Consider the following 25,541-nt stretch of genomic DNA (forward strand, 5'->3'; position numbering starts at 1 on the left):
GATGCTTGATTTTAAATAAATTTTAGAAATGTAGTGTTGCGTTAATTTACTAATAGGCCTAAGTCTGAAATCGTGGGTCTTGTAAGGACGGTTTGGGAATTGACATTTACCCGGACATATGTTTCATTTTCTATATATATATATATATATATATATATATATATATATATATATATATATTTATTTATTTATTTATTTATTTATTTATTTATTTATTTATTTGATCAATGTCTTTTTGAAATCTATGTATCTGTCTCAGGTGAGGTAGTAGCGCGCGTATGGCCCCTCCCTCGCGTTAACCTGCGTGAGACAGGAAGAAGAAGAGAAGAGCTTTGCATTGTGTTGGAGTTAACAGAGCTGCCGGAGAATGTTCTCCACTCACAGTTATGGCAATAAAGTTGGGAAGGCCTGAAACATGATGTTCATCGAACGGATTAAAAACAGTGGATGTTATCGTGACAAGTTGGTAAAGTTACGAAGCTAGAAAGAACCGAATTTGGCGCGCCCGACCGACTCGAGCAAGTCTGGCGCTGCTAGCTAACTCTGAAGTAAAGGTTAGCCAAACTTGTGTGATTCCTAGCTTGCGTCAGATAAGTTGTTTAGGCGAATCTTTATGGGTTTTTTGTTTTTCTCGTCAGTGCCATTTCAAACACTTGCGCGAAAGGTTTTGTTTTATGATAAAATCAGTCTTCCGTGCATTTGGGGGTTCAATTTCGAATTTCCCTCCCTTTTTCTTGACCTGAACTAAGTGAGGGGTCCAGGCCGGCTGAGGGAATAGGGACGAGGGAGCCGTGTCGCTTCTGCTGGGCTGTGTGAGTACAGGCCAACGTCAGGGGCATCTTCGAAGTACACTGATTATCGAGTAATTATGGATCCTCCTAACTCTGGAAATTCAGCCTCTGCCGCTGCACCGAAAAGCGGCAAAGACAAAAAGTCTAAGAAAAATTATGAAGACGGAGAAGGAAAGAAGAAGTTTGTAAGTCTTTCTTCTCTATTTTATATATTTCCTGCAAGTTCTAGTTGCTGTCATGGTGAATTTTAGACGTTGACGCGTTAAGCATTTTAGCTAAACTATCTATCTTATTTAGGATAGCAGTGCGGTATGGTTGCCCGGCTCAACTCTTACTCAGAGTTAGCTGTAGCGTTACGCAAGTATAGTTGTTGTAGCTAGCTAACGTTAGTTAAAATAATGAGAAACATTACTATCACCGAAACGTTCTGAAAGCTAACTGGTACTTGTTATTTTTGTAAGTCTGGTAGGCCGAGGGGAGTTTCAGAGCTTTCAGGGTTTGTAAGAAAGCTTGCTATGTGCCCACATCTCTAATGAGGAAGTAGTAATACTATGAAATGCGTTCTGATGTCTGTGAAGTTTGGGTTGGGTCGTGTACCGTTAGCGAGTTCTGATGTCTGTGAAGTTTGGGTTGGGTCGTGTACCGTTAGCGAGTTCTGATGTCTGTGAAGCATGTGGGTTCGATCTCACAGACGTAACATTTGTAAGTCTTTGTAGGAGATGTTCAGAGTGAAAGGTTTGCACTTTTCTATTAGCATAAATATGAGCAATATGAATATGGGCAGATATGTAGGAAGGTGGTAAAGGAAGGTTAGCTAATGAACTCAGCATGATAAATGACGATGTTTCTAGACAGCAGTTTAATTAAAATTTTGGAAGTGTGGTTAAACTTAACATCTGTCAGCTGTCTTGAATGGCAAGTGTCGATGACCGCCAGAGCAGTAAAATTTTCTCAACCCATTTTAATGGCAGATTTTCAGACAGTAACTTTGCACATCTTAAGAGTCACAAAAAAGTTTAGCATATCTTAGCATAATTTAATTGATGGACAGAGTCTGGGTCTGTAATGTGCTTTTCTAGGGAGAGAATTATTTTATGGCATGGTCTGGGAACAATGAAGCACGCTCAGAAACATCAGCCCCGCGCGGTGCTGTTTGTCCTCTCTGGATGTCGGCCCTGGGTGTGTTACCTTATCTTACCAACTTCTCATCTGAAGAAAGCTGATCTTCACCTGCCTAAGGTTACCATAGAGTCCCAAACACACCTGGCGTTTGAAAATCCATAATGCTAGAAACCACCCATTTTATTGTAGGAAGGTTGTAAACATTAGATTTGGGCCACCTATTTGGTTGTGGAATAGATCCCATCGACTTTCCAAAGAAACATGAATGAAGTAGGCAATGTGCCTATAAATGTACATCTGCTGTTGAAATCAGTGTGGGTTGCATCCTTCTTATCTCTCTTGTTGTTCTAGATACCAAACAACCAAATCTAATCCATTGGTACTTGTGATGGCCTTTTTTAAAATTAACATCCTTTACATGCGATGAAACATGCTTTGGCCACTAAACCCCACTCAGGAGTCAACTGTGTATGTAGCCAGCACATTTTGAGCAAAACAAGTAATTCTGTAGCATGTCAAGTGCACATTCCTGCTGTCAAGGACTGTAAATCACAAACCAGAATGTAAGAAACCTGGGAATGTTTAAAAAAACATTCCCACAGTCCAGCATTAGAATAAAGAATACTATTCTAAGAATAATGCCACAAACTGTTGGAAAACCTACGCATACGGCCATATTCTATATGTGTGGTGTATTATTGTTTGTGTTTTGGTTTGTTTCAAGGCAAACATCTTTCTAGCAGTGCAGCACATTAGAAACAGTAGGTCCCTGCATCTCAGCTTGTTCTGTTAACAGGTACTTGCTTCAGTTCCACTTGAGTTTGTTAGCAAGGTGAGCTCACTAGTCAATCCAGGTGATGGATTTGGCAGAGCTGGAACAAGAACAGGGCCGTGTAGAGCTGGAACCGATGGACTGCCTGTACACAGTAGCCCTTTGCAGGTAAAGGACAGGAAGGCGGATTTAAAATGCGGCTCAACAGACCAAACGCCAGTGACTGCTGTTGGGTATTCAAGTTTCATTTTAAGGTTCAGTTGTACTTGTTTGGCTGTGCATGTGTGTTTCTGAATGTTTTCAAAACAATTTGGAAAACGCACAGGACGTGCTAATGGAGCATACTGGTCTGGTGGGTAAACTTTGTCAATGACAGGAACCATTTGCACCTTAGAAGCCTAGTAAAAAAATTCTGCAGCCAGCATCCGGGTCCAACTGGGATTGTGAGGGAAATATTTGTAATTAAGAAAAATGTTGTTTTGCATTCTGTTTTTTGCCATTGGTCTTATTTATCCTGTTGAGGGTTTCTAGGCCTCTGTGCTGCAGCAGAGACGACCATGCATAAGTTGTGCAGTGTCATGCCTGACCGGTAGCATAGTCAATAGTCATGGAGTGGGCAGGGCCACTCTGGCGCACGGAGTTAGCAGAGTGTGCAGTCTGCACTTCAAACCTGAAGAGGAATGTCCTTGATCCAGACTCAAACTGCAGGGTATTAATAAATTGAACATAGACACCACACACGTATACATCCCTTGACCTAAAAGGTGATTGGTCATGTGTAGATAAAGAAGTTGCTTGTGCGTGCGTGCGTCTGTGTCTGTGTCTGTGTGCGTCTGTGTGTTGAAGGGAGGGTAAAGAATGACCCCTGACTGAAGGGGGGGAATGAGGCCTAGGTCACTGCTTAAATCACTTACTTAGGTAAAGGCACACATCACCCCCAGTGCTCTGCTGTAGCTGATTCCCTCTAATCTTGGGGGTCATCGCTCTAACACCACCGGACTGATGAAACACGATGGCAAAATGTGAACCTGCCCGCGTGACTGGGATTTTATATTGTTTTCAGACACAGCAGTGATTAACTCATGTCTGACCCTTCCATGCCTTTCCTGGACAAGTAGCCCTCTGTCTAGCATGTGTGCACTGTCATTTAGGGGCACACCAGTGCCCCGTTTGCTTAGTTCATCACCAACTCGTGTAATTGAGTGTGTGATGACTTAATGATTAGCTCAGTTGTGCTACACCCTTAAACTGCAGGACTGGCAGAGCTGTTTATGCCTGTAAGCATAGGTTTAGAGTTTGCCTTTGCCACTTAAAGTAGGTTGCTTTCAGTGTGGGTGCAGAAGAGATGACTAATTCCTCTATTTACATAAAATAAATGCTTCATGAAGGTGTGCTGGACAGAACAATATCTTACTCATTTTATGGCAAATCATTTTCTAACAAGATTAACTCCTGAGGTGTTTCTGGGTTGTGGTGGTACAAAAGTACATTGAAGTGTACAGGGTGTGTGCTTAACATGCTGTCTGTTGGTATCTTTGGTCCCGCTTTCCTCTTGAAGGTGATTTTAACTATGGTTTCCGCATGTCTTGTAAACATTGTACAAACACTTGCCCTCCCAAGACTGATATGTGAAAACACTATCACACAGGGAAATGTTAATGTTACAGCTGTGTGGTATGATTTATTATGCAGCAAACTACAAATGTGAGGAAGTTGGTGAACCCTTTAGGAATGATTAAAATGTGTTCAGATTTTCTTCCAAGTCAGAATGTTAGACAGGATAATGTCATGAATAATACATTTACACTTATTGAGCAAATGGTTGAACAATTAAGGTCATTGATGGAAAAGTATGTTAATTGCTAGTAAGACCAGGGTAATTGGTTCTGGTCTTGAATGTCTACTGTCCTGAATATTTAAGTTCCAACACACCTGACTAATATTCTTTTTTTTTTTAAATGTAAAGTATATTGCTTGTTTCAGTTAAGTCAGAATGGATATGACCTGACCATGCCATGCTAAACTATTGGTCTGTATATAATTTTGTTCCAATTCATTAAGGTCCCATCAGAGAAAAAACTCCATCAGCTCATAATGGTTACATGAAGCGTTGTCAGCTTAAAAGACTTACTGAAGTATTTCTGACGACTTGGGCCTCCACCATTCACACTGTGGTGGTTTAAGGAAATTCAGCATTGTTGCTGCTACTCTAGGAGTGGTGAGTGCCTTGCAAAGACCAGTGCAGTGACCCTCTGTCGAATCCCTTAGCAAGTAACATGCAGCTGCTATATGATGGCTAAGGACCCACAGGCGTCCCCTAAACATAACAATATCTATATTTTGAAGTCTACTATATCTGTAACCATTGGACAAAGGAAGTTACTGTGCAAGCAATCACTGCTTGCAGAACAGCCAAACACGCGCAGTGTTGCTGTCCATCTGAGGTCTGCTAAAAGCACTGCCTGCAGGATGTTCTCGAGCCATTCCAGAGGACTCGCACAAGCTTAACGTTAGTTATAGCTGGTTCTTTAGGCTTTCAGATCGAATCTATGCTGTAGTTAAAATGCAAAGAGATACCAGTAAGTCAAATAAAGTTTAATTTTAGTAGTGCTGCCATCAGCGGTTGTGTCAAGTGTTACTGATAACAGCACCCAGCAGTGAATTTGGAAGATGCAAAAGACCATTTTTGGAAAGAACTGCATAATTTAGAGACATACCAGGCAAACAGGTTGGAGCGTCTACCCAGAGTGCCAGAGGCTATTGATTATTGCCATTCCTGAGCTATTGCACCATTGTTTGCTTTTCTCGTCCTCGTGCAGTCATTCTCTTATCTTGCATACTATATCACAAATTTTCACTTTTAAATAGAACTTTCTGGATTATATGACCAGATTATATGCTTCTTCTGACTTCTCAGACAGCAAACTAATTAATTTACAGCCCATCATTTAAGAGGTGCCAGAGAATAGGAAAACTCTTTACCTTGGCAGAGTTGAATAAGGAGAGTGTCGTTCATGGAACTGACTGTGATCTTCAAATTTTTTTGTAACCTCCTTCAAATGTAAATCCGCAAAAGCCGAGCAAGGTCATAAAACAGATCAGTTCCAAACACTGTCATGTGAGTCTTGACTGATTTAATATTTATGCTACTAAAATTTGCATATACCAGCCAATGTTTTACACAAAGTGATATTAACATGCACAGTCAAAACTGGTTGCAGGTCTGCAGGTATTGCAAAGAACAAAACGATGACAATAGAGCAACAGGCATATCCAATTTTTGTCGGTTGAAGCCCATTTTCATCGTGAGCTAACAAGTTTAATTTACTTTGTTTGAAAGCAAGTAACTAGCTAGCAACCTCTAGATAACTAACTAAATATGATGAGCTACACTGTAAAAAAAAAAAAAGTTTCTGTAAAAAATACGGTAAGCATGTATTGAACTAATTCTTTCAGTAACATTGACATGGTGATACCAAACATTTAACTGTAAAATCCTCATAAGACCATTTAACTTTTTTCCCTACTAATTCTACTGGTTAGGGGAAGATGGAAAGAGATGTGGAAGAAGAAAGGAAAATAGAAAAAAAAAATATTTTGGGAAATTGAGATTTTCCTCCTAGAAATATATCCTAAAGACAATTAAATGTTTAAATAAATGTAATCCTTGAAGGATTACTGCATTTCCTTATTAGAACATATGAACAGATGTCTTCAAACATATACTTTTTTAAACAGATATACAGACATGTGAATACACTAGTAATTTAATCACTCTAATTACTCTAAAATAATCATATACCGACTCATTTTTCTCTGAAACTTGCTTCTAAGGTCATGTCTACATATATTTGGATATTTTTGAAAACATGTTTTCCCCTCTGTTTCCAGCAACATTTTAAAAAATTTCTCAGCCCAGACAAGAATGCAAAAACAAAGTTCACAAATTTTGATGTCAAATTCCTTAAGAAGCAAATGCCAAAAGCCAAAACACACACATTTGCTGCAAAACAACAATTTTCTCACAGTGTTGGTTAAACAACAGGTCTCATAACTCAATCTCAAATACTCGTAACCCAATCTTTACCACGAAAAAAAAGCTTAAAATCTTAAGGCAAAAAAAATCCCTTTTTCTTTATGTTGCTGTTGTGGATGCTGGAGTCTGTAAATCACCCACACACTCTGTGAGGCAGATAAAAAAACAAACAAACAAAAAAAAAAACCACTGAGAACTATTTTTGTGGATAAAATGCAAAGCAAGTGATGCATTTTGAAAACCTTTTTGATTTGTAAGCAGGTGATGTTCAGCTTGAAGAAATGAGCAGATGAGCTGAAACAAACCTTCAAACTGAGCGAGGCATGTCACATGACACATCTTACTAAGCTTAGTCCATATTCAGGCATCATACCATTCATGATTGGAAAGTTCCTGAATCAAGGTAAGGACGCTGTGCTTCAGATGTAGATGTGATGAGTTTGTCTTCTCCACTTTAGTGCCCTTCTCTGGGTTGTTGGAGAAAAACACGACTATTATTAGTAAAAAAACAAAAAAACAAAACTTCATATCAACAATTTTTATTCAGAATATTTTAAAGATACTTAGTACTAAAAATGTGGAATAAGTCCCCAAAACCACAAAGGACTACAGTAAAAATGCTGGATAAAGTAAATAAAAAGTCACTTCTGATGGGTATTGGATGTTGAAGCAGTAATAGTTTACAGACATCGGGCAGAAATGATGGAGGTGGCCTGTTGTTGTGTACAATGTTTCGCTTCACGCTCAACATGAACTGTCCTGAAGAATATCAAGGTTGTGCTTAAAAATCAATCCAAACAAAATTAAAACAATATGTTTCTGAAATATTTCAGAAATTAATGTTTTGAAATTTTCAAGGTCAGTTAAATTGCTTACCATCACTACAGAAATCAGTATATGTGCAGGTTTATGGGAGACAAATGTAGTGCACTTTAAGGCCACTTGGACTAACTTCAATGGTGGTGATGTGCTTGCTGTTAACCAAAATACAAAAATGTTAACTTGCCACACAGAAGGGTGGGAGTCAACTGAACTTGGTCCATCTGCACTTTCCCTGCCAGGCATGCCACTCAGCTCTCTTCTCATCACTTGTTACAGCCTGTAGGAACTTTGCTCCTGTTCTCACACACAGTATTCGTGTAGTTCAGGAGACGTTTTGCCTTCAGATCCACATTCCACGTGAAGGTTTTGTTTTGTTTTTTAAGCGCAATTTCAGTGAGTTCCTTAACGTGAACATCCATGCCAAGTTCATCTTCCAGTCTTCTTTGACCACTCTTCCTTGAGGTATTTTATATTTTTCCCCCTATTGACTTCTCTACGTTGTGTGTAGAAAGTTGCCCTCATTAGAAGTTTGACGTGTGAATTTGCATCGGTTTGCTGGGACATCATACGTTTTTCTTTCTTTTCTTGCTGTCTCTCTGGGGCCTCTCCAAAGGGCAAGAAATTTAGGTCCCAATTAATGCACCCATACATGTCCTGGATTGCTGCTCTCCGTTCTGGAGGGACTTCATCTGTCAGACTCATCAGTGCAATGCTTTCATTTTCTTATTTTTGGGTTGTAGATCTCTTCATATTATCTACTCTACTTTATAATTGCTTGACTAGAGAGTGATACCCTGGCCTAATCATGTCTCCCTCTATTATGTCTTGCATAGATCTAGGATATTTTGCCACCATCTGGCAACTTCAGTAGAGTTCCTTTTACTTATGCAAGAACTCTTTTTCGCGTTATCTCGCGCACCACAATCCGGACCATTTCTTTTCTCATTTGTCGAGTAGGTCTTTTTGTTCTCTCCAATGACTCTCTCCATGAGTTCCTCTGGGAACTTATCCCATGGGATCATAAGGTATCCACCCAGTCTACTTTAGGGCTTTAGCAATTGGAAGAGGTTGAGGATGAACTTCCAAGTGAAAGCGACTGCAAGAATTCAGGTGGGCCTGGTGAGGTACCAACCGAAGAGCCACTGGTTTCAGGAGACTGGCTTGCAAGAAAAAACCACTGCGGTGGTTTCTCCAACGCAGTGGCCAAGATCATGTTTATTTTGACAACACACTGTTAATGGGCACCAAGTCATTCCACTGAAACAGTGTATGATGGTAGATTTTTTTTATCTGTTAATGTTGTAAATGTTAAGACATTCCATGCTTGAACTCTGTTTTGTCACAGAGTACAGATGCTATTCAGAATGAGTCAGTGTTGTGTATATCCATTACAAAATACACAGCTGTTTCGTTTAAATTAACCAGTTCTCCAAACACAAGGACATGCCCTTTTTTTATATGGTGTGCCCTACACTGCACATCTGTGGAAACACTACTATTGTTTTCTGAAAAGCCAAGCTCTGCATGTTTAACTGCATCACTGTAAAGACTGGCGGAGAACTATCGACTGTCTTTGACTTGCAGAAGATGACTATAACCTGGTGCAGCGAAAGATATGCCTGAGACTTCTCTTTCACACACATTTTGATCATCACTCTGAATCTCACTTCGTTGTGATTGTACTATTGCAGATATTGTACTAAGAACGAGTTTCCAGTAAACCCAGCAGTGCTGTGAACCCAAATCATCGCCAGCAATGCAATAAAGAGCCCCTTTGATCGTTTCACCGCCTACAGTAATTACATTTTCCTCCAAAACTTTTAAATCCACTAACATCTCTGAGAAAACCATAGCACTTCCAAATTGTTTTGGAAGTCATTCTCTCCACACAGTAGAACAAATGACGTGATCAGTATTGGACCACACACGAGCAACAGCTTTTGTATTTTTTCTTAGCAGAGTGGAGGGTATTTACAATTACAAAAGCTTTCTGGTACAGAATTGGCTTCAGACATCCTTAAGGTTTTGTCCATCATTTATGTCATCAAAATCAACTTGGTCTGTTTCACAAGACTGTTGTGACACTGAATTTATCCATAATTCTGATTCAAATAAACTGCTTAATGTTTGTAACACAGGTATGTAGTAGGCAAACCTTTGTCATATATTCATCATTTCCTAATGATACCTTTTTAGGATTTATGTATTTGAACATCTTTTTGAATGCCCGAGCTCTTGAATATTGCTGTTAGTGGTCCCTGATGACGGAGAACATATCTGAATCCTTAACACAGTCACAGATTTTAGCAGCAGCATCACCTGTTAGACACACAATTTTTAAAAGTGAATGTAGTTTACCCAAAGTGTAATCCTGTCCCAACTCATGCACATTTTGCATCTCTACTGGACATGCCACAGGTCACCCCGCCACTGTGTTATTTTAAGTGGGTCAGATGTTCTTTCAATGTGTGAAATTGGCACTTGCACAGCAAAATTGCCTGTTTTTAAAATGAACTACCCATTTTTAAGGTTTTGGCCTCCTCGACTGATACTGTAAAACCACAACTCCACAACAGCATGAAAAATGAACTCAAAATCTTTAGCACAAAACTCACCAGCCAGCAAATGGTACTGTATTTCGAGTTTGAAGACATAGCTAACTTGTGATGGTTCTCCATGTGTTCATGCACGAGATGATTGGGAGTCGGAGCTCATTTAGTTTAAAAATTTGAATATAGGCCTTTATTTTTGCAGGAATGTAAAATTTACATTGAAAGTCATTATTTACATTTAAAAAGGCACTATACATATTGCATTGTTCTGCAATGAGAGCACAAACTTTATATGTAGTAGTTGATTAACAATTAACATAATGTAAAAATGAAGCGCTAATGAAGTACAATGGAACAATCATGATGATTTTCTTTCAATTATATACTGTGATGGGCAGATAAAATAACATTTGTTGATGTCATAATATTTATGGATCTAATAGTAAATCTGTCTAAATAGACATATAAATTAACAGCATACTCCATGTTCATTGCAATCACCTGCATTTATTTTACTTTGTACAATGAACATAACTTTTACGTGTTAAGTTAAAATGTTAAGTCATGGAAGCTGTGTAATTTTAAGTGTATTGTATTGCTTTTTGTATTTGTGTTTAAACTGCGTTTTTTAGTAGATTCTACAAAGAAATATGCATCTCTTAACATTCTTAATTTAAAATTATTTTTATTTAGTATTTTACTATAGTATACTGTAATATACACATTGTAGCTTATTTATGGAGGTTCGTTTTATTTTTCTGCCTCTGTCCTATTCAAAGAAATACTCTGCATTGTCATAAATGTTCACTATAAAATATCCTTGTCAGTCCCTTCGTAAAATGTTAACTTATCGTTAATCAACAATGCTTAAGCATCAAGCTAGCTGGCTAACTAGTTAGCTATGTCGTTAAGAGAGCTCTATTCTATCACTAGCTAGCTAGCATAACTAACTTGCTCCTTCTAGCTAATGCAAGCTCATCCACCACTGAAGTGGAAAGGCATCTAGCTAGTCAATCTTTTTAAAATGAGTTTTGTTTAAGAACAGAAATATCCCCAAAACAGACTCAAACATGTAAGGTTGGTTGCCCAAATGCTTCATGGTTTTAGTTTCCTTTGTGTTGTTACTAGCTAGCAAGCTCCAAGTGATGAGTAGCTAGCATAGCTAGCTAACTAGAACAATGGCCTGGCTTATTTACACAGAGCTTAATTTTGAATTTTAAAAATGGTCTGTATTTCCATACAAATCTACAATATAAGATGTATCATTTAGTCCATTTGTCATGTACATTTCTACGTTATATATTAACATCAAGACAGAACTCAGAATCTACTAGCTAGTTCGGTAGCATAGATGTATCTAAATTGAGTACTATAGCTAGCTAGCTAACGCCCCTTCCAGCTAATGTTGGCTTCTTCGCCACTGAAGTGGAAACCACTGTAATTGACAAGACACCTAGTCAATCTTTTTAATCAGTTTTGTTTGAGAACTTAAATGTCCTGTCATGCAGGCGCATAGATATGATTGGATTCCTAAATGCTCCATTCTTCGCCTCATAGTTAATTCACCTCATAGTTGATTCTGTGTGAGCCATCCTTTAGCCAATCGGAGCAGAGCTAGTCAATTATTCATGCGCCCACCAAAGCAAGAACAATTTTACAATACTGAACAAATGCATGTTGGAGCACCTTTTTAAAGTTATAAACAGTCACCTTTTCATTTCCATTTTGTCTAACTACGTTAGGGAAGTCTAACCTTTTAAAATGTGCCTATTTTTGTTTGCAGTGCTCAGTGTAGCATAGGCTGTATACTAAAGAGAGGTGAGAGCAGGAAGGTTCTATAATAAGACAACCTCAGATAACCTCCAACAGCACATCCTGAGTGCAAAGCTACTGCAAAACCGGCACAAGACTCATGAGCCTCAGTGATCTTAAAGTTCAGGTCCAACTGGTGGAGGAAAAGGGGAGATTTTTATTTATATTTATATGAGAGAGAGAGAAAGAAAGAAAGAATGTGTTGAAAGGGAGAGAGAAAGATGAACCCATATCTGGTATTTTATTTACTCAAACTGATATGGTGGCTCATGGTTTTTTGTGTTCTAGACTGCTGTCTCATGTTGAAGGCAGCTAGGGTTAGTAAATGATGAAAACCTTGGGGGTGTAAAGCTGGGAGGAGGAGGCAGCGCAGGCTCTGTAATTGCTGTGCTCTGTGCGTGTTACCGTTTCGCAGCATTTTGCTTGTGTCTGCAGGTTGAAACGCAAGGTTCAGCAGTTTGGTAATGACATCCAGACACAGGAAAGGCCCAGGAAAAGGTGGTGGTATATCAAAGAGCAAATTAACATTCATACACTATAAGGTGCAAGGTGCTTACAAAATATTGGTATAGCACATTATACCAAAGTAAACAAAGTGTCTGCGGGCTTATGTGCATATGGGTTCACTTCCTGAAGTGTTATTTGACCATTTGTTGTTAGTTTATGTAAATTAGATTTTTTTTAAAGGCGGCTTTTATTAATGTCAGTTGCTGCGATAGGTGTAAAAGGTGATGTTGTGCTTTTAAGTGCTGGAGCTGTAACAATTATTTGACATTGTCATAATTTCCATGGTCAGTTTTTTTTGTTTACCTTTTATGCAACTTGAAACAGTTAATTTTTAAAGTTAAACCCGGATGCTCGAAAAGAAGCAAGGAGCATTTTATTAGAGGACAAATGCGTTTCATGAGAGATGCAAAATTAGCTTACTTTCTGTGGAAGTATGATGTGAATTTTCAAGCAATTTAAAAGTAATTATACTGTTGTCAAGGACACATAGTTCAAACATTATTCCAATATAAAGCTGATTGGACAGAACAAGCTAAAGGCTATATGCTAACATTACCATTTCCAAATGGCTGAAGCACTGATAATGCAAGTTGTCAGAATACGCTAAGACAAACCGGTTTGTGTTTTAGATGTACTTAGCATGCTGCTTTTGAAAAACTATTGGTACTATGGATACTTGTTACATTCAAAAATGGCCAACATAAGCTTAAAGTGCAGCCCCTTCTGTAAACATATTTTGTTAGATCAACTTGTTGTCCTGGATACCTGTACATTGATAGGCGGTGAATTAAAACGATTTTACAAGTCTGTGCAATAACATTGTTTTACTGACATCACTGAGAAATAAAACTATGTGAAATGTAGTTATACCCCAGTGGTGGTTGACACACACACACACACACACACACACACACACACACACACACACACACACACACACATATATATATATATATATATATATATATATATATATATATATATATATATATATATGGAAAAACCCGAAATGCATTGCTAAACCATTTTATCATAGCCTCTCACTTACAAGGTGCATTTAAGTTGCTTTGTTGATCATTTGCCAGTTAATGCATGTGAATGATTACCAAAGTAGCACCCTGTGAAATTCAAGAACAACAATCTGCACTAATTAATTTGTCTCTCTATGTGCTCTTTAGTCTCTCTGAATCAGTGACTCTGTGATTCTTTTTTTGTGTAGCTTTCCAGCGGTATTATGGATTGATTTTGCTGTGGAAAATAGCCATGCTTTTTGTTTTCTTTTATGTGGTAGGCAGGTTTAAGTCTATATGAAAATGTTATAGTCTTTTGAGAGATGCTCCGATAACAAATATCATCTTGTATTAGACCCTATTTTGGCTAAAGTTGCACGAACATTTATAAGTTGTTCAGTGCCATTTTACTGTTGAACCATAGTGTTTGTGCGTATCTTTGTGCGTGCCCCTCTGGATCTGAGAATGAGTTTTCTATTGCTTCGGTGCATTGCTGGTCCTAGTTGTCTCCTGGGCCTGAAGAGAATTCCAAGTGCTGGCACCATTACTCTAGTCCCCTATCCCAGTGGTGTATTCTGATGGACTGCCCTGTTCTCTGCAGCTGAGCTCACACACACACACACACACACAAATAACATGGACACGCCCCGATGGCCTTTACCATGGGCACCTTTATTATGAAAAACTCGTATTCCTTGAAATCTCATCAAGTCAAATGTTGGAAGGGTCTGTAAGAGTGATTTTGGGCTTGGACATTATTACCAGCACCTGCTGCAGTCCAGCGCTCTCCGAGAGCTGTACTGAAACATTGGCTACTTTTTCAATTGGTTTTGTCCCACTTTCTCTGCACTTTTATTAATGAGCTACAGAAGTGAATTCAGTTACCTTTTATTGCTGTGAATATACCTGGGGCTCTTCTGGGGTAGAGTGCACTGCAGTTCTGGCTTCCTCCCATCAAAGTACTACTACAGCAAATAGCTGTTGTATTAATTATTCAGCATTTCCGCACTCTGTAGCAGTTTTGCCAATTCGTCTTCTGAAATGTGCTTGAAGTATTCACTTAACTTTGCCACTGAGGAACGTGTGTGTGTGTGTCAGCGCCATATAAAAGTGCTAATTTTGTACAAATATTTACCCTGGGACGAGTGATTGAGACTAGCGGAGCGCGTGCAGCGAGGGGGGGGGGGGTGTGCTGGGAGGAGACCTTGGCCTCTTAACCTCAGCATTTCATCATGTTGGTTTCCTTTTTTTTCCCCTCTTTTGTGCTATTCATTGCTTATTGTCATTTTCAACGAACAGCTACTTTCCAGAATGTTCTAACCACAGCATTTTTGTTTGTTTATTTACTTGTTGCTAGGTTTCTGTTGGCTACAGCCTAGCAGCAGCCTGGCCTCTTTATCTCCAGAGATAAAACACTTTACCGCATGGGGCAGAATGCTGAGTGTTGGCTACATTTTTGTGTCTATTACAAGCAAGTCTGTAATAACGATGATGATGATGATGATGATGATGATATTTCCTGAAGGGGAAAGGAAGTGTAAGGAAGACCCGGAGCTTCTCATTGTTGAAGGAACCAGCATGTTACCATGTTATTCGTACAGCTAAAGTCAGGATTCACTTTTATTGTTTTTCGTCCTGTCACTTTAATGTTTTCAGGAAGTAAAAATTTCCATTAGATTTTAGTGACAGTAAATAGTAACCAGCCAGTGTGTCCTGCCTAACGTGTGGATGTATGTTCATTTTGGGGGGGGGGGGGGTTAGTAGTGCATTAATCAGAGCAGTAATCATATGGAAAAATATGTAAGATAAACAAACAAACAAACAAACAAACAAATAAAAAAACAAGCAGATTCATTTGTTGAAATGCAGTGCTCCTTGTGTGTTGTTTTCCATTCATACATGCACATGTCTTGCCACAACTGAGAACAAAACGCGGGATCATTGTTTTGCTTTTGTATCTTTGCCCGCACTGAAATACAATCATGCCAACATTAGCTGTGCATAAATAAAATGTGGTTTTCATGACATTTTGAAACCTGATTCAGTGCAGCTATTGCATTTCACTCACTCCATGTGGTGAAGGTGACGCATGAGACTGCAGCTCATGCCAATGGACCACCCCTCCGTTACGTAGTCCGTATTGATGAGGATGACTTGGAGTGTTCCAGCGCAATCAGGCCGGCCTAAATTGTAGGAAATTGGCCTTTACTCTGACCTTTTCCTTCTCGTTGCCTCCCTCTGATGTGTGGAGGCCGCTGGGGTGTTAAAGCCAGAGGTCTTGCTGCCAGCTCCTCAGATCTCACGCTTGCTTCTGTTACACTGCCAAAAGAGACAGACAGAAATGCTAGCGGTTAGCATGATTACTTTGAGAATTAAGTGGTTTTAACTGGATGCTCAGCTTCATTTGTAAGGTTCCTGATTGAAAAGCAAGTTATCATGGGTGCCTGTTCATTTGGAATTTTTAAAATGCACAAATCTTTTTCAATTAAGCCAATGCTCAAGTGCATTTCAGCCGTTCCAGTGAGTAGTGCAGACATAAAGCCACCCAAGTCCTTATTGGTGAAATCATTTGTGGGGTGGTGGTGTCTGCCCTGTCATTCTGCGTGTGTGTGTGTGTGTGTGTGTGTGTGTGTGTGTGTGTGTGTGTGTGTGTGTGTGTGTGTGTGTGTGTGTGTGTGTGTGTGTGTGTGTGTGTGTGTGTGTGTGTGTGTGTGTGTGTGTGTGTGTGTGTGAGTAATTGTTTGTAATGAAGTAAACTATACTTATTACTTGCCCATAGATCATCTCGACTCGCAGAATATGCATTCTTCAGTTTAAGTGTTGAAAGTTTCCCAGAGAGCACAAAATGAAGGCTGGGTTTGTTCTGTTTATTAGGTTTTAATGGCTGTCTCTGTCTGATTTAAAGGAAGAACAGCCTATATTATCACTCTATTTGCCACACAGTGAAATCATGTTTTAATTTGGATGCAAACAGAGAAACAAAATATTGTTTTCACCTGTCTTCATAAATAGGGGGCAAGTCTTTTATTTGTATTGCAAACTGAGGATTAAATCTCTCTCCTGTTCTCTTGTAAACCTGTCTCAAACATATACTCACTATAATATTAACCCTGTTCACCATGCATTACCTTGCTTAAATGAGAATATTTCATATTTAGCTTTGGATAATTTTTAACTAAACTAATGATCTGATTATGTAATAATAGCCCATTGCACATTGTGTAAAAAAAAAAAACAGACCCAGTGGTTGTTACAGATGGGGAATACGAAGGATTAACTTGTCGTTCCTGCAGTTCTGACTCTCACACTTCACTCTGTGTGATTACCACTAACACACACACACACACCCTACTGATTAGCTGTTGCCTTCTCTGCATGCATATGTACATGTGTATGTCTTTGTCTATAGATATCTGTGTGTGTGGTTACTTCATTAGATTTAGATGGATTAAGTTGTCATGAATGCAGTTTTGACACTTCCCTTTGTGTGATTACCTCTAATCTAATTCAGCCCCACATGGACACACACTGTTTAACTATGGCTCTGTGTCTGTGTGTGTGTGTGTGTGTGTGTGTGTGTGTCTGTCTGAAGCAACTCTGAGGAAAATAAATTATAGCTGCCAATCGGAAAGGTACATGCACACACACGCACACTGTATGACCAGATATAGCATGGAAAGGTTCTGATCCACATTACTTATTATAATGCCTTCATGAGGGCAGTCTCAGTTCCTCGGTGGGGTCAGAAACCCAACTGGAGTTTGTCAAGATATTCATTTAGCTTACATACAAACAACAAAACAAACTGTTAGGTTTAAATTGCAATTTTCCCATTGTGTAAAACGTGGCTTTGAAACAGGTTTGGAGTCGTTCAGTACAGACCTTTTACAGAAACGGGTGGCTTTGTTTTCTAAAGATACTCATGTCAAAGAATAAACAAAAATGATCCAAAAGTGCCCGATCCTTAATGTCAGAAATGTCAAGACACGTAGTGATGTGTACTAAATGCATGCAATCTTCCTAATCATCGGATTCTTTGGCATTGGTTAATACATGCAAGTCTTGACCATCACCTAAAGAAGCAAAATACACTTGTGAGGATGTGCTACTGCCTTATTATTAATTATTATTGTCTGTGTTTAAAAACAAAACAAAACAAAAGTAAGCTGTATAGGGCACACTGAGCAGAATAAATTGACACACAAACTCTGCATCATACCTTAAAGTTATTGTGAACAAGGAGAACTTTGATCTTGTCCCAATAACCCCAGACATGTTGATGTGAATGGTAGTGATGTTTCTGCGAAGCTCACACAAACACTCTCTCTCTCAAAATGAGTTAACTGCTAAAGTGAAACCCCCTGCAAATTCAGGGTTCCACATATGCAGGCAGAATTCATTATTTTTAATCTTAAACAGTCACTAAAAGAGAAGGTGAAAACAGGGAGGGAAAGAGAGGGACAGAGAGAGGGGGTGAGGGGGGACAGAGAGGAGCGAGAGGGAGATCCCGAGCTGTGTGAGACTGAAGTGATGAGTGGGGGACGAGAGAGAGACTGCGATTACATACGTTTAAGTGTTTATTTGTGTGTTCTCAGCTAACTGCATGTGAATCAAATCCTGATTCATGGATTTGTCACCTTTGTAAACTCATAATCATGAGGACATGCTCACTCTCTCTCACTCACTCACTCACTCACTCACTCACTCACTCACACACTCAAACACACACAGTGAATGGGTTTTCTCTATGTACATTCATGGTATTTTGACATTTGGTCTGTTATGAGACCACAACCCAATAGAAACGCTTTTGTCTCATTGATGGTCTTACAAGACCACCAGCATATGGCTACGGAATATTAAGTATCCATACTTCAGAGCCCCGAGTTTGTTCTCCGAGAGTCCTATGGTGTTACGTACATGAGGACGGCATAGCACAGCCTTTGTTGGCCGAGAGAGAACAGTGACGCTACCAGCTCATGTGAAGAGACTGTACAATTGTGAAACTGCAGACGCTGAAAATGTTTCCTGCCTTCAACTGTCATTCACCCCACGCGCGCGCGCACACCCACACCCACACACACACACCCACACACAGTAATCTGTTGTCACATTTCTACAGTTCGTTACAGTTGCAGAGATGACATTGAGGCTGAGGGAACGTGGGCGAGAGGCACTGGTACTGCGCCGCTCCGCCTCGGCTGCTTTGTATGGCTCTCGCCCCACTCACTCACTCTTGCTCATACAAACATACATACATATGTGCATGCATACACGCATGCACACAGTTTATGCTGGAACACTTCTCCGTTTCAAGTTGGGGCTGTTAAGTAGTGAGATGTGTTGTGATGACATCATGGGAACAGAAACCTACGTTCATACTTGCACAGGCAGCCGCTGCCTTTGAGTGGGCAGGGCCTGGGTAAGGGTGGGGTCCGTGGTGCAAGACCCATAGAGTGACACTTTTGCTTTCTTTCTCTTTTCTTTACATTGGTGTGTTTCTTTTTTATTGTTTTTTTTTTTTCTCCCCATTTCAATTCATTAAATATATCAACAACCCCCCCCCCCCCACCAAATGTACGTGTGCACTGGAGCACTCACACACAATGTAACATTTAGCCACAACTGAACTGCGGGAATGTGACTCAACTTCCTTATCCTGTATCAGGGTGGGAGCCCATTAAACTAAAACTGTCCCTCTGCACGTTACCAGCCACTTAGACAATACCAAGACGAGCCGTTGGGGCGGGGCCGAGAGCTTTGGCCAATCACACTTCATCCTCACTCCTGCAGCAGAACTGGAATATTGACTCCAGCATATTACTGAAAGTTGTTAGAACAGGCTTGTTTATGGAAACATGCTGGTGTGTATTGAAGTTATTTCTCACATCTGTTGTTTCCTTTGCTGTCACACGCTTGTCATTCTTTGTCTGGCATCCTGAATGAACAAATATGCGAGGTGCTGTTGCTATGTAATGTATGCACATGCACGAGTGTACACATACCTGTCCCTGAGAGATGGGTCACCGCAGATTGAATGTTTGTTGTATAGGTAACGTTACCAGCCCACATGCTGTGAGAGAAATTGTGATAACCGAAAGCACCAGATATTTGATCTTGGTGGAATTATTTTCTGCTTTTCTCTTATCACTAGTATTGGAGACCATTTCGGCTTAAACTGATTTGCGTGTGACTGACTCCATTGTCTCTCTCTCTGTGTCTGTGTGTGTGTGTGTGTGTCTGTGTGTGTGTGTCTGTGTGTGTGTGTCTGTGTGTGTGTGTCTGTGTGTGTGTGTCTGTGTGTGTGTGTCTGTGTGTGTGTGTCTGTGTGTGTGTGTCTGTGTGTGTGTGTCTGTGTGTCTGTGTGTGTCTGTGTGTCTGTGTGTGTCTGTGTGTGTGTGTCTGTGTGTCTGTGTGTGTCTGTGTGTGTGAGGGAGAGAGAGACTCGAGGCAGGTGACCAACCATGCATGAAACTGGTCCTCTCTGTGCAGTCAAGCGTCATCAGTACCTTCATCACATGCTCCCTCTCTTGGCGACTGTATACTTAGTTCAAATGCATGTGAGCCATCAGCCTGTGAAGATGTCGTGTGTCGTCTTTCTTAAATGGATGGCACCTTCTCTACTTTGAGAAGGCATTCTAAATTTATGCAGTCTGTTTTGCACTCGGTAAGTGGCTGTTCAGAATAAGGACAGAATGACACTGTAAACCAGAGACTGGGAAGCGAGGTGTAAAACTTGCAAAGAGAGAGACTTCCTGTAGAGCTTTGCAGAGGAAGTGGTTTTGTCACTTATACAGGCGTATCTGCCCTGGCCTAACTGGTGACATCACTTTCAACTCTCCCCAAGTCTCTCTCTCTTTCTAACCCCCCCCACCCAAAAAAAAAACCCCAATAGACAGTGGTCTCCATGGCAGCAGAGGAAGCAGCTTTAGGCGCAGGGTGGAACACTACTTCTCGTTCTGCCCCACAAATACGAGCCCCATTCCCACGTTTCTATTTATAGAGGTTGTCAGGAGTGTTGTGGGGTTTTTCAGGAGCTAACAACTCATGAGTTCCTCTTGGGCCACACAGCTCGTCACCAGAAACACCACCACCACAAGACGACGCACAGAAACACAACACCATGACACACAACATTAACTCCGGGCGCTTTCGCACGCGACTCTGATGCCACCGCCTGGAGAGAGCTGCCATTATTACCACAGAGAGCACCAGGCTCTAGCTGGAACATTCTGGACTGAACAGAAAATAAGTTCAGCTTCCAACAAATGCATCCATAGGCTTTATACTGTGGATCAGTGGTGGGAGCGGACACCGCGAGAATTGTTGTTGTCGTCGTCGTCGTCGTCGTCGTCTTCTTCGTGCCTCTCTCCCTCACACACATACACACTCATATTTTATCAAACTTACAGCTTAATGTGAGTGAAAGTATAGCAGTAGCCTCAAAAGAGCGCTTGTTTTTATGTTCATTGTTGTTTTATGCTTAATCTAATGTTTATTAGGTGTGGGTGAAATAACAAATATAGTATATTACTACGATAACACATTATAGTGGACAATAATGTAAATAATGTGTTCATAAATATATTTGTGTGAAAAATGTTAGTAAATTTGGAAACTTGGTCAATATAGACTAATTTCATACATGGGCTATATAGCCATACATATTTAGACATATATAATGTGTGTGACATGTATTTATTTTTATTTTTTTTTGACACAATGTTACTTTGACAGAGATATTGACTTTCTCTCGTGTCTCACACTGCATGCACAAGTGAGATTGTACTCACTATACATACACACACACACACGTTTCCTCTGATTATCCCGACATATCCCTGAGTCACATGGCATGCCCTTGTCATATGGGACCTAGTGCATGATTTACAGTCACTACTCTGGGTGTGTGTGGGGGGGGGGGTGTAGGTGACCTCTCTGCTTTGACCAGTGCTCATTTGCTCTCTGCAAAGTCACCTGTCAGGCATGTAATTGGCCCTTTATTTGCATAATTTTCCCATCAAAAATGGTTCTCTCTCTGGGGAAGGGGTGATGGGAGTAAAGTAGTTTAGGTTGGTCAGAGTGATCATTACTCTTGAGTGGAGTGGCTAATTATTGCTCTAGGTATGTGTAAAGATCTCTGCTTTTACTAATTGTTTATGTACTCTGTGCACATGTAATATGAGAATTGCTTTGGGTATGAGGTTGTGTGTGTGTGTGTAAATAACAAGTGGAAACTCCTCTTACTACATGGATATGATCAAATCTATTTTAATAGCACAATTCTCATTTATTTATCTGGGTCAAAGAAGTGTAGACTTCAGGAACGGCAGTTGTAATTGCATTAGAGCTGTTTGCGAAAATGTGCGTTTAGGCTAAAATCATGTACGAGGTCCTGGTGAAGCTGTCGAGCCGTCTGCTAAGACAGCGCTGCACGATGTCACATTTGTCGAAGCTTATGACTATTGGTGTTCACGATGCTGCGCTCACTGAAGGCTGCGACATGAAGATGAGCTTGAACAGGTCAAGTTTTATGCCGTGTGCCGGAAACCCAACCTGGCGGAGCGCTTTCCTGAACAGCGCATTGATGCCGCAGTCTTGGTTCTTGGTCTGGTGCTCAGTCCAGGACTTTGCGGCAGGGGGGTGGGGGCTGTCTGGACAGGATGATTGAGGGGTGGGATGCTGGCTGCCAGAAGAGGAAAGAGGAGGGCGGTGATGAGGGGAGAAGGTTGACGTACAGGTCATGGAGTGGCCCAAACCGAAGCCTAAAGGTCAGGGTTCGCATGAGTCACAAGTGAGTTGCAAACTATACTTATCAGGATGCAAACTATAAGCTAATGTACTTTCCTCCTTTCTGTTCTCTCTCTCTTTTGAGTTCCTGGACCTGCTGCACAGGTTGTGCGATCTGTTAGATGAACAAGTTAAGAGACCGTGTTATCACATTCTGTGCGTGCGTATGCTTACAAACGCACACACTTGGGTTTTCGTCAGCAGATTTTGTTAACCTCGAGTACATGAAACCAGTGGAAAGTCCTGCTCATCTAAGAGTTATTTGCTGGCCTGCTCTGCCCCCTTGTGACCAATTTGAGATATTGCACAGTTTTTTTTTTTTTCCGAGCCTTAGTAGTAGTTAAAAGTTCCATCTCTTCCATCAGCTGGAATAGATTTATGCTTAGCTGTCAAAGTGACTAGAGAGTGTAACATCCTACTGGAAGGTTTTATATATGCGTCTCGGTGAGCATTTGTCTCCTCTACCTCTCATCTTCTTTCAACACATTTTAATCAGTAATGCACAGGCTGTCATGATTTTTTTCATTGATTCCTCTCCTTCTCTTCCTCTCCTCCACTATCTTTGTACAGACTTTGAAACGACTCATCCCCGATGAGGTAGGTACATGAACGTGTGTGTGATTTTGTCTGTGACTAATACTCCTAACCCAGCTACTCGGGCCATGTAAACCGCACTAAAGCCACAGTCACGTATAACGCACAATGTCACCAACATCCCTTTTGGGCTTTCACCTTTAACCTTCATCCCAGTGCCTGCGTGCAGCAGCGTCTTTCAGAACGCACCTCTTGGATGCCAGTGTTTAATATGTGAAAAATGTAAAACAGCAACTTTCTTGGCATGCTTGCATGCGCACACTCGCGCTCTCCCTGTGTGTAGCTGGGGAGGGTTCCTGTCAGCCTTGAAGAAGTCATGGTCTTGAGTGAACCAGACAAGCATGAGAAGCTTTTTGTGAGTGTGTGTGTGTGTGTGAGTGAGTGTGTGTGTGAGGGAGAGAAACGTAAGGGTTCACATCCAGCCTTTCAGCATGACGGCTGGCGTGGGGAATTTTATGCTTGATTGGTAAGTGTACTGTGAGCCTCTGAAACAAGCTCACAGGTAAACGGTCTGCACCTTTTAATCCGTATATGTAGTGAGGTTTGATGCCCAGCCACGCCACATGCTGTTTGCGCCGTGCCCTTTTTATCTCTTTAAGCCTCGCCATGTTCTCCTGCCGTCGCTTTCAAATTTTTCAAATCAAGACAGAGATGGAGTAAGGTTAAGACTCTTCAAAATAAGTCTTTTTAAAATGTTAGTCTGCATGCGTGTGTGCGTATGTAAATATGTAATAGTTCGTATTATTTTGGCCTCATCCCACAGTTTGCACAATAAGAATGAATCCTATCGGAGTCACACAGAGTTGTGGAGCACATGACTAAAATGGTGTGGAGATCAGGCAGATGAGAAAGTAGAACCGGCCAGACATCAGGATAGCAGATAAGATGCAGAAAACAACAGTGGCAATAGACAAGGCTGCCCCACGTGATGGAAACGCACAGCGAGGAGTACGACAAGCTGGACAACTACCAGGCACTGAAAGAGGAGGCAGAAAGAATGTGGAAGGTTAAGACCAAGGTTGTCCCAGTGGGGACACGGGTCACTCGGGGCCATGACCCCTGACCTGGGGGAGGGGCTCCAACAGATCCCAGAACAGATCCCAGGAACAACCCCATCAGTCTTAGTCCAGAGGAGGGAATCCTAAGAGCAGGGAAAAATGCTGCACCGGTATTTTAAACTCCCAGGCCTCTGGTAGAAGGCGTGGGTGGGGTTTGGGGCAGAGATATGACCACCCACTAGATTTGTGTATCTTTTATAGATTTAGATTTATAGAGTCTGAGCTCTAGCAATGACCTTCTGGCCTTTGACCCCATGGCAGCTGGAACGTTTCACCAGCATGAGGATAAAGAAGGAGAAGGAGAAGGGCAGCGCTCCAAGCAACAGGCACTCGTCTGCAGCCCAGTACGAGATGCCAGCCCAGGCTGCCATGCTGCAGGTCCACTCTGACGACTACATCCTGGAGCTCTTCGAGCAGATGCTGGTGAGGGGCTCCATCTGTGTGTGTCACGCTGTGTGTCTGCTACAGATGTATGTGGAAAGGAAACGGAAAGCCAGAGGGGACCTTGGTAGCTTGATATCTGCTGATGTACCATGCAGAAAGTGTACATGCTGCGCATGCGCACACACACACACACACACACACACACACAGCTGGTACAGTGTTCAAGACTGATGACCCGAGCCAGAACGAAGCGCGCCGATTAGGACTGCCCTTAAGGAGAAGCCAGCACACAGCACGACTAGGACTGCCCATAAGGAGAAGCCAGCACACAGGACTGCACTCACTCCCTCATACAGAACAACTGCAAAACCTCCGAATCCCTATAGAAAGTGTAGTGACTCCCCACCACAGCATGTGACAAACACAACACACAGAAGGAGAATCCAGCTCAGAGTCAATGTAGAGAAGCGAAGTCACACACAACAGAACAGTCATACCGTGCACACAGGATGTCAGTCATACGACACATACATGTTGACACAGGACGTATAGCAGAAACCGACTGTGTTCCTGGCCTTCACTGCAAATATAATCTCCTGAAATTTACTGCAAACTTCATGTTCAGTTGCCCTTTTTTAAGAATGTCTCCGTGTGTCTTTTGTCTTCACTCATTCCCCACCTCTCTCTCCAGGTTGACATGAATCTGAACGAGGAGAAACAACGGCCGTTGAGACAGAAGGACATCGCCATAAAGCGAGAGATGGTCTCTCAGTACCTCCACACCTCCACGTCTGTAAGGAGAGCATGCACTCACACACACACCTTTTACTCCGTGCCAGCTCCAGCTTGCTGACGTTGCACCCAGCGCCCCCTTGTGGTGGAAGTGAATGTGAGGCATGTGTGAAGGACGTGGGGCAGGAGTCTCCGCGAGCCTGAAGGATTTGTTCCTGCCTGAGCAGTTATACAAACCAGCTCTGTCACCTCAAATGGCCGGATAGTTTACTAACGCCTTAGCTCAGCTGTCTAGCGCTAGGCAGTAATCCTGTTGTTGACTCCAATGTTGGATAATCATTCAAATTGGTAGGATTATTATTATTATTTTTATTATTTTTATTTATTTATTTATTTATTTATTTAATTATTATTTTGTATCAAAAATATTATCTGGTATGCTCGTGTATGCTTGTCTAGCAGCTAGCAAGCTGTTTAGTTGGCAGCATTCTTTAAGGTAGTTTACTTTCTGTTTTTTATTGAAGAACCAATGTGTTTTGTAAGCTGCATTGACTGTAAT

The 25,541-nt window shown here is 41.1% G+C and overlaps 1 protein-coding gene across 3 annotated transcripts in view; it reads left to right on the forward strand.

Annotated features, from left to right (window-relative positions):
* The first annotated feature begins 316 nt into the window (after window positions 1–316).
* Window positions 317–25,541, forward strand: part of diaph1 (diaphanous related formin 1) — a 48,296-nt gene continuing 23,071 nt past the window's right edge. The window contains exons 1-5 of one of the 3 annotated variants that reach the window (XM_081712913.1): window positions 317–554; window positions 750–976; window positions 22,785–22,811; window positions 24,128–24,289; window positions 24,942–25,043. In XM_081712913.1, the coding sequence (XP_081569039.1) occupies window positions 869–976; window positions 22,785–22,811; window positions 24,128–24,289; window positions 24,942–25,043 (399 nt within the window). In that variant the 5' untranslated portion in view covers window positions 317–554; window positions 750–868. Of the gene's footprint in view, window positions 977–22,136; window positions 22,659–22,784; window positions 22,812–24,127; window positions 24,290–24,941; window positions 25,044–25,541 lie in introns of those variants that run through there. The other 2 variants (XM_081712916.1, XM_081712915.1) reach the window with 2 other exon arrangements.

The sequence above is a fragment of the Electrophorus electricus genome, chromosome 4 (genome assembly GCF_041902795.1).
Source record: "Electrophorus electricus isolate QZ-2024a chromosome 4, ASM4190279v1, whole genome shotgun sequence".
In the NCBI taxonomy this organism is placed as follows: Eukaryota; Metazoa; Chordata; class Actinopteri; order Gymnotiformes; family Gymnotidae; genus Electrophorus; species Electrophorus electricus.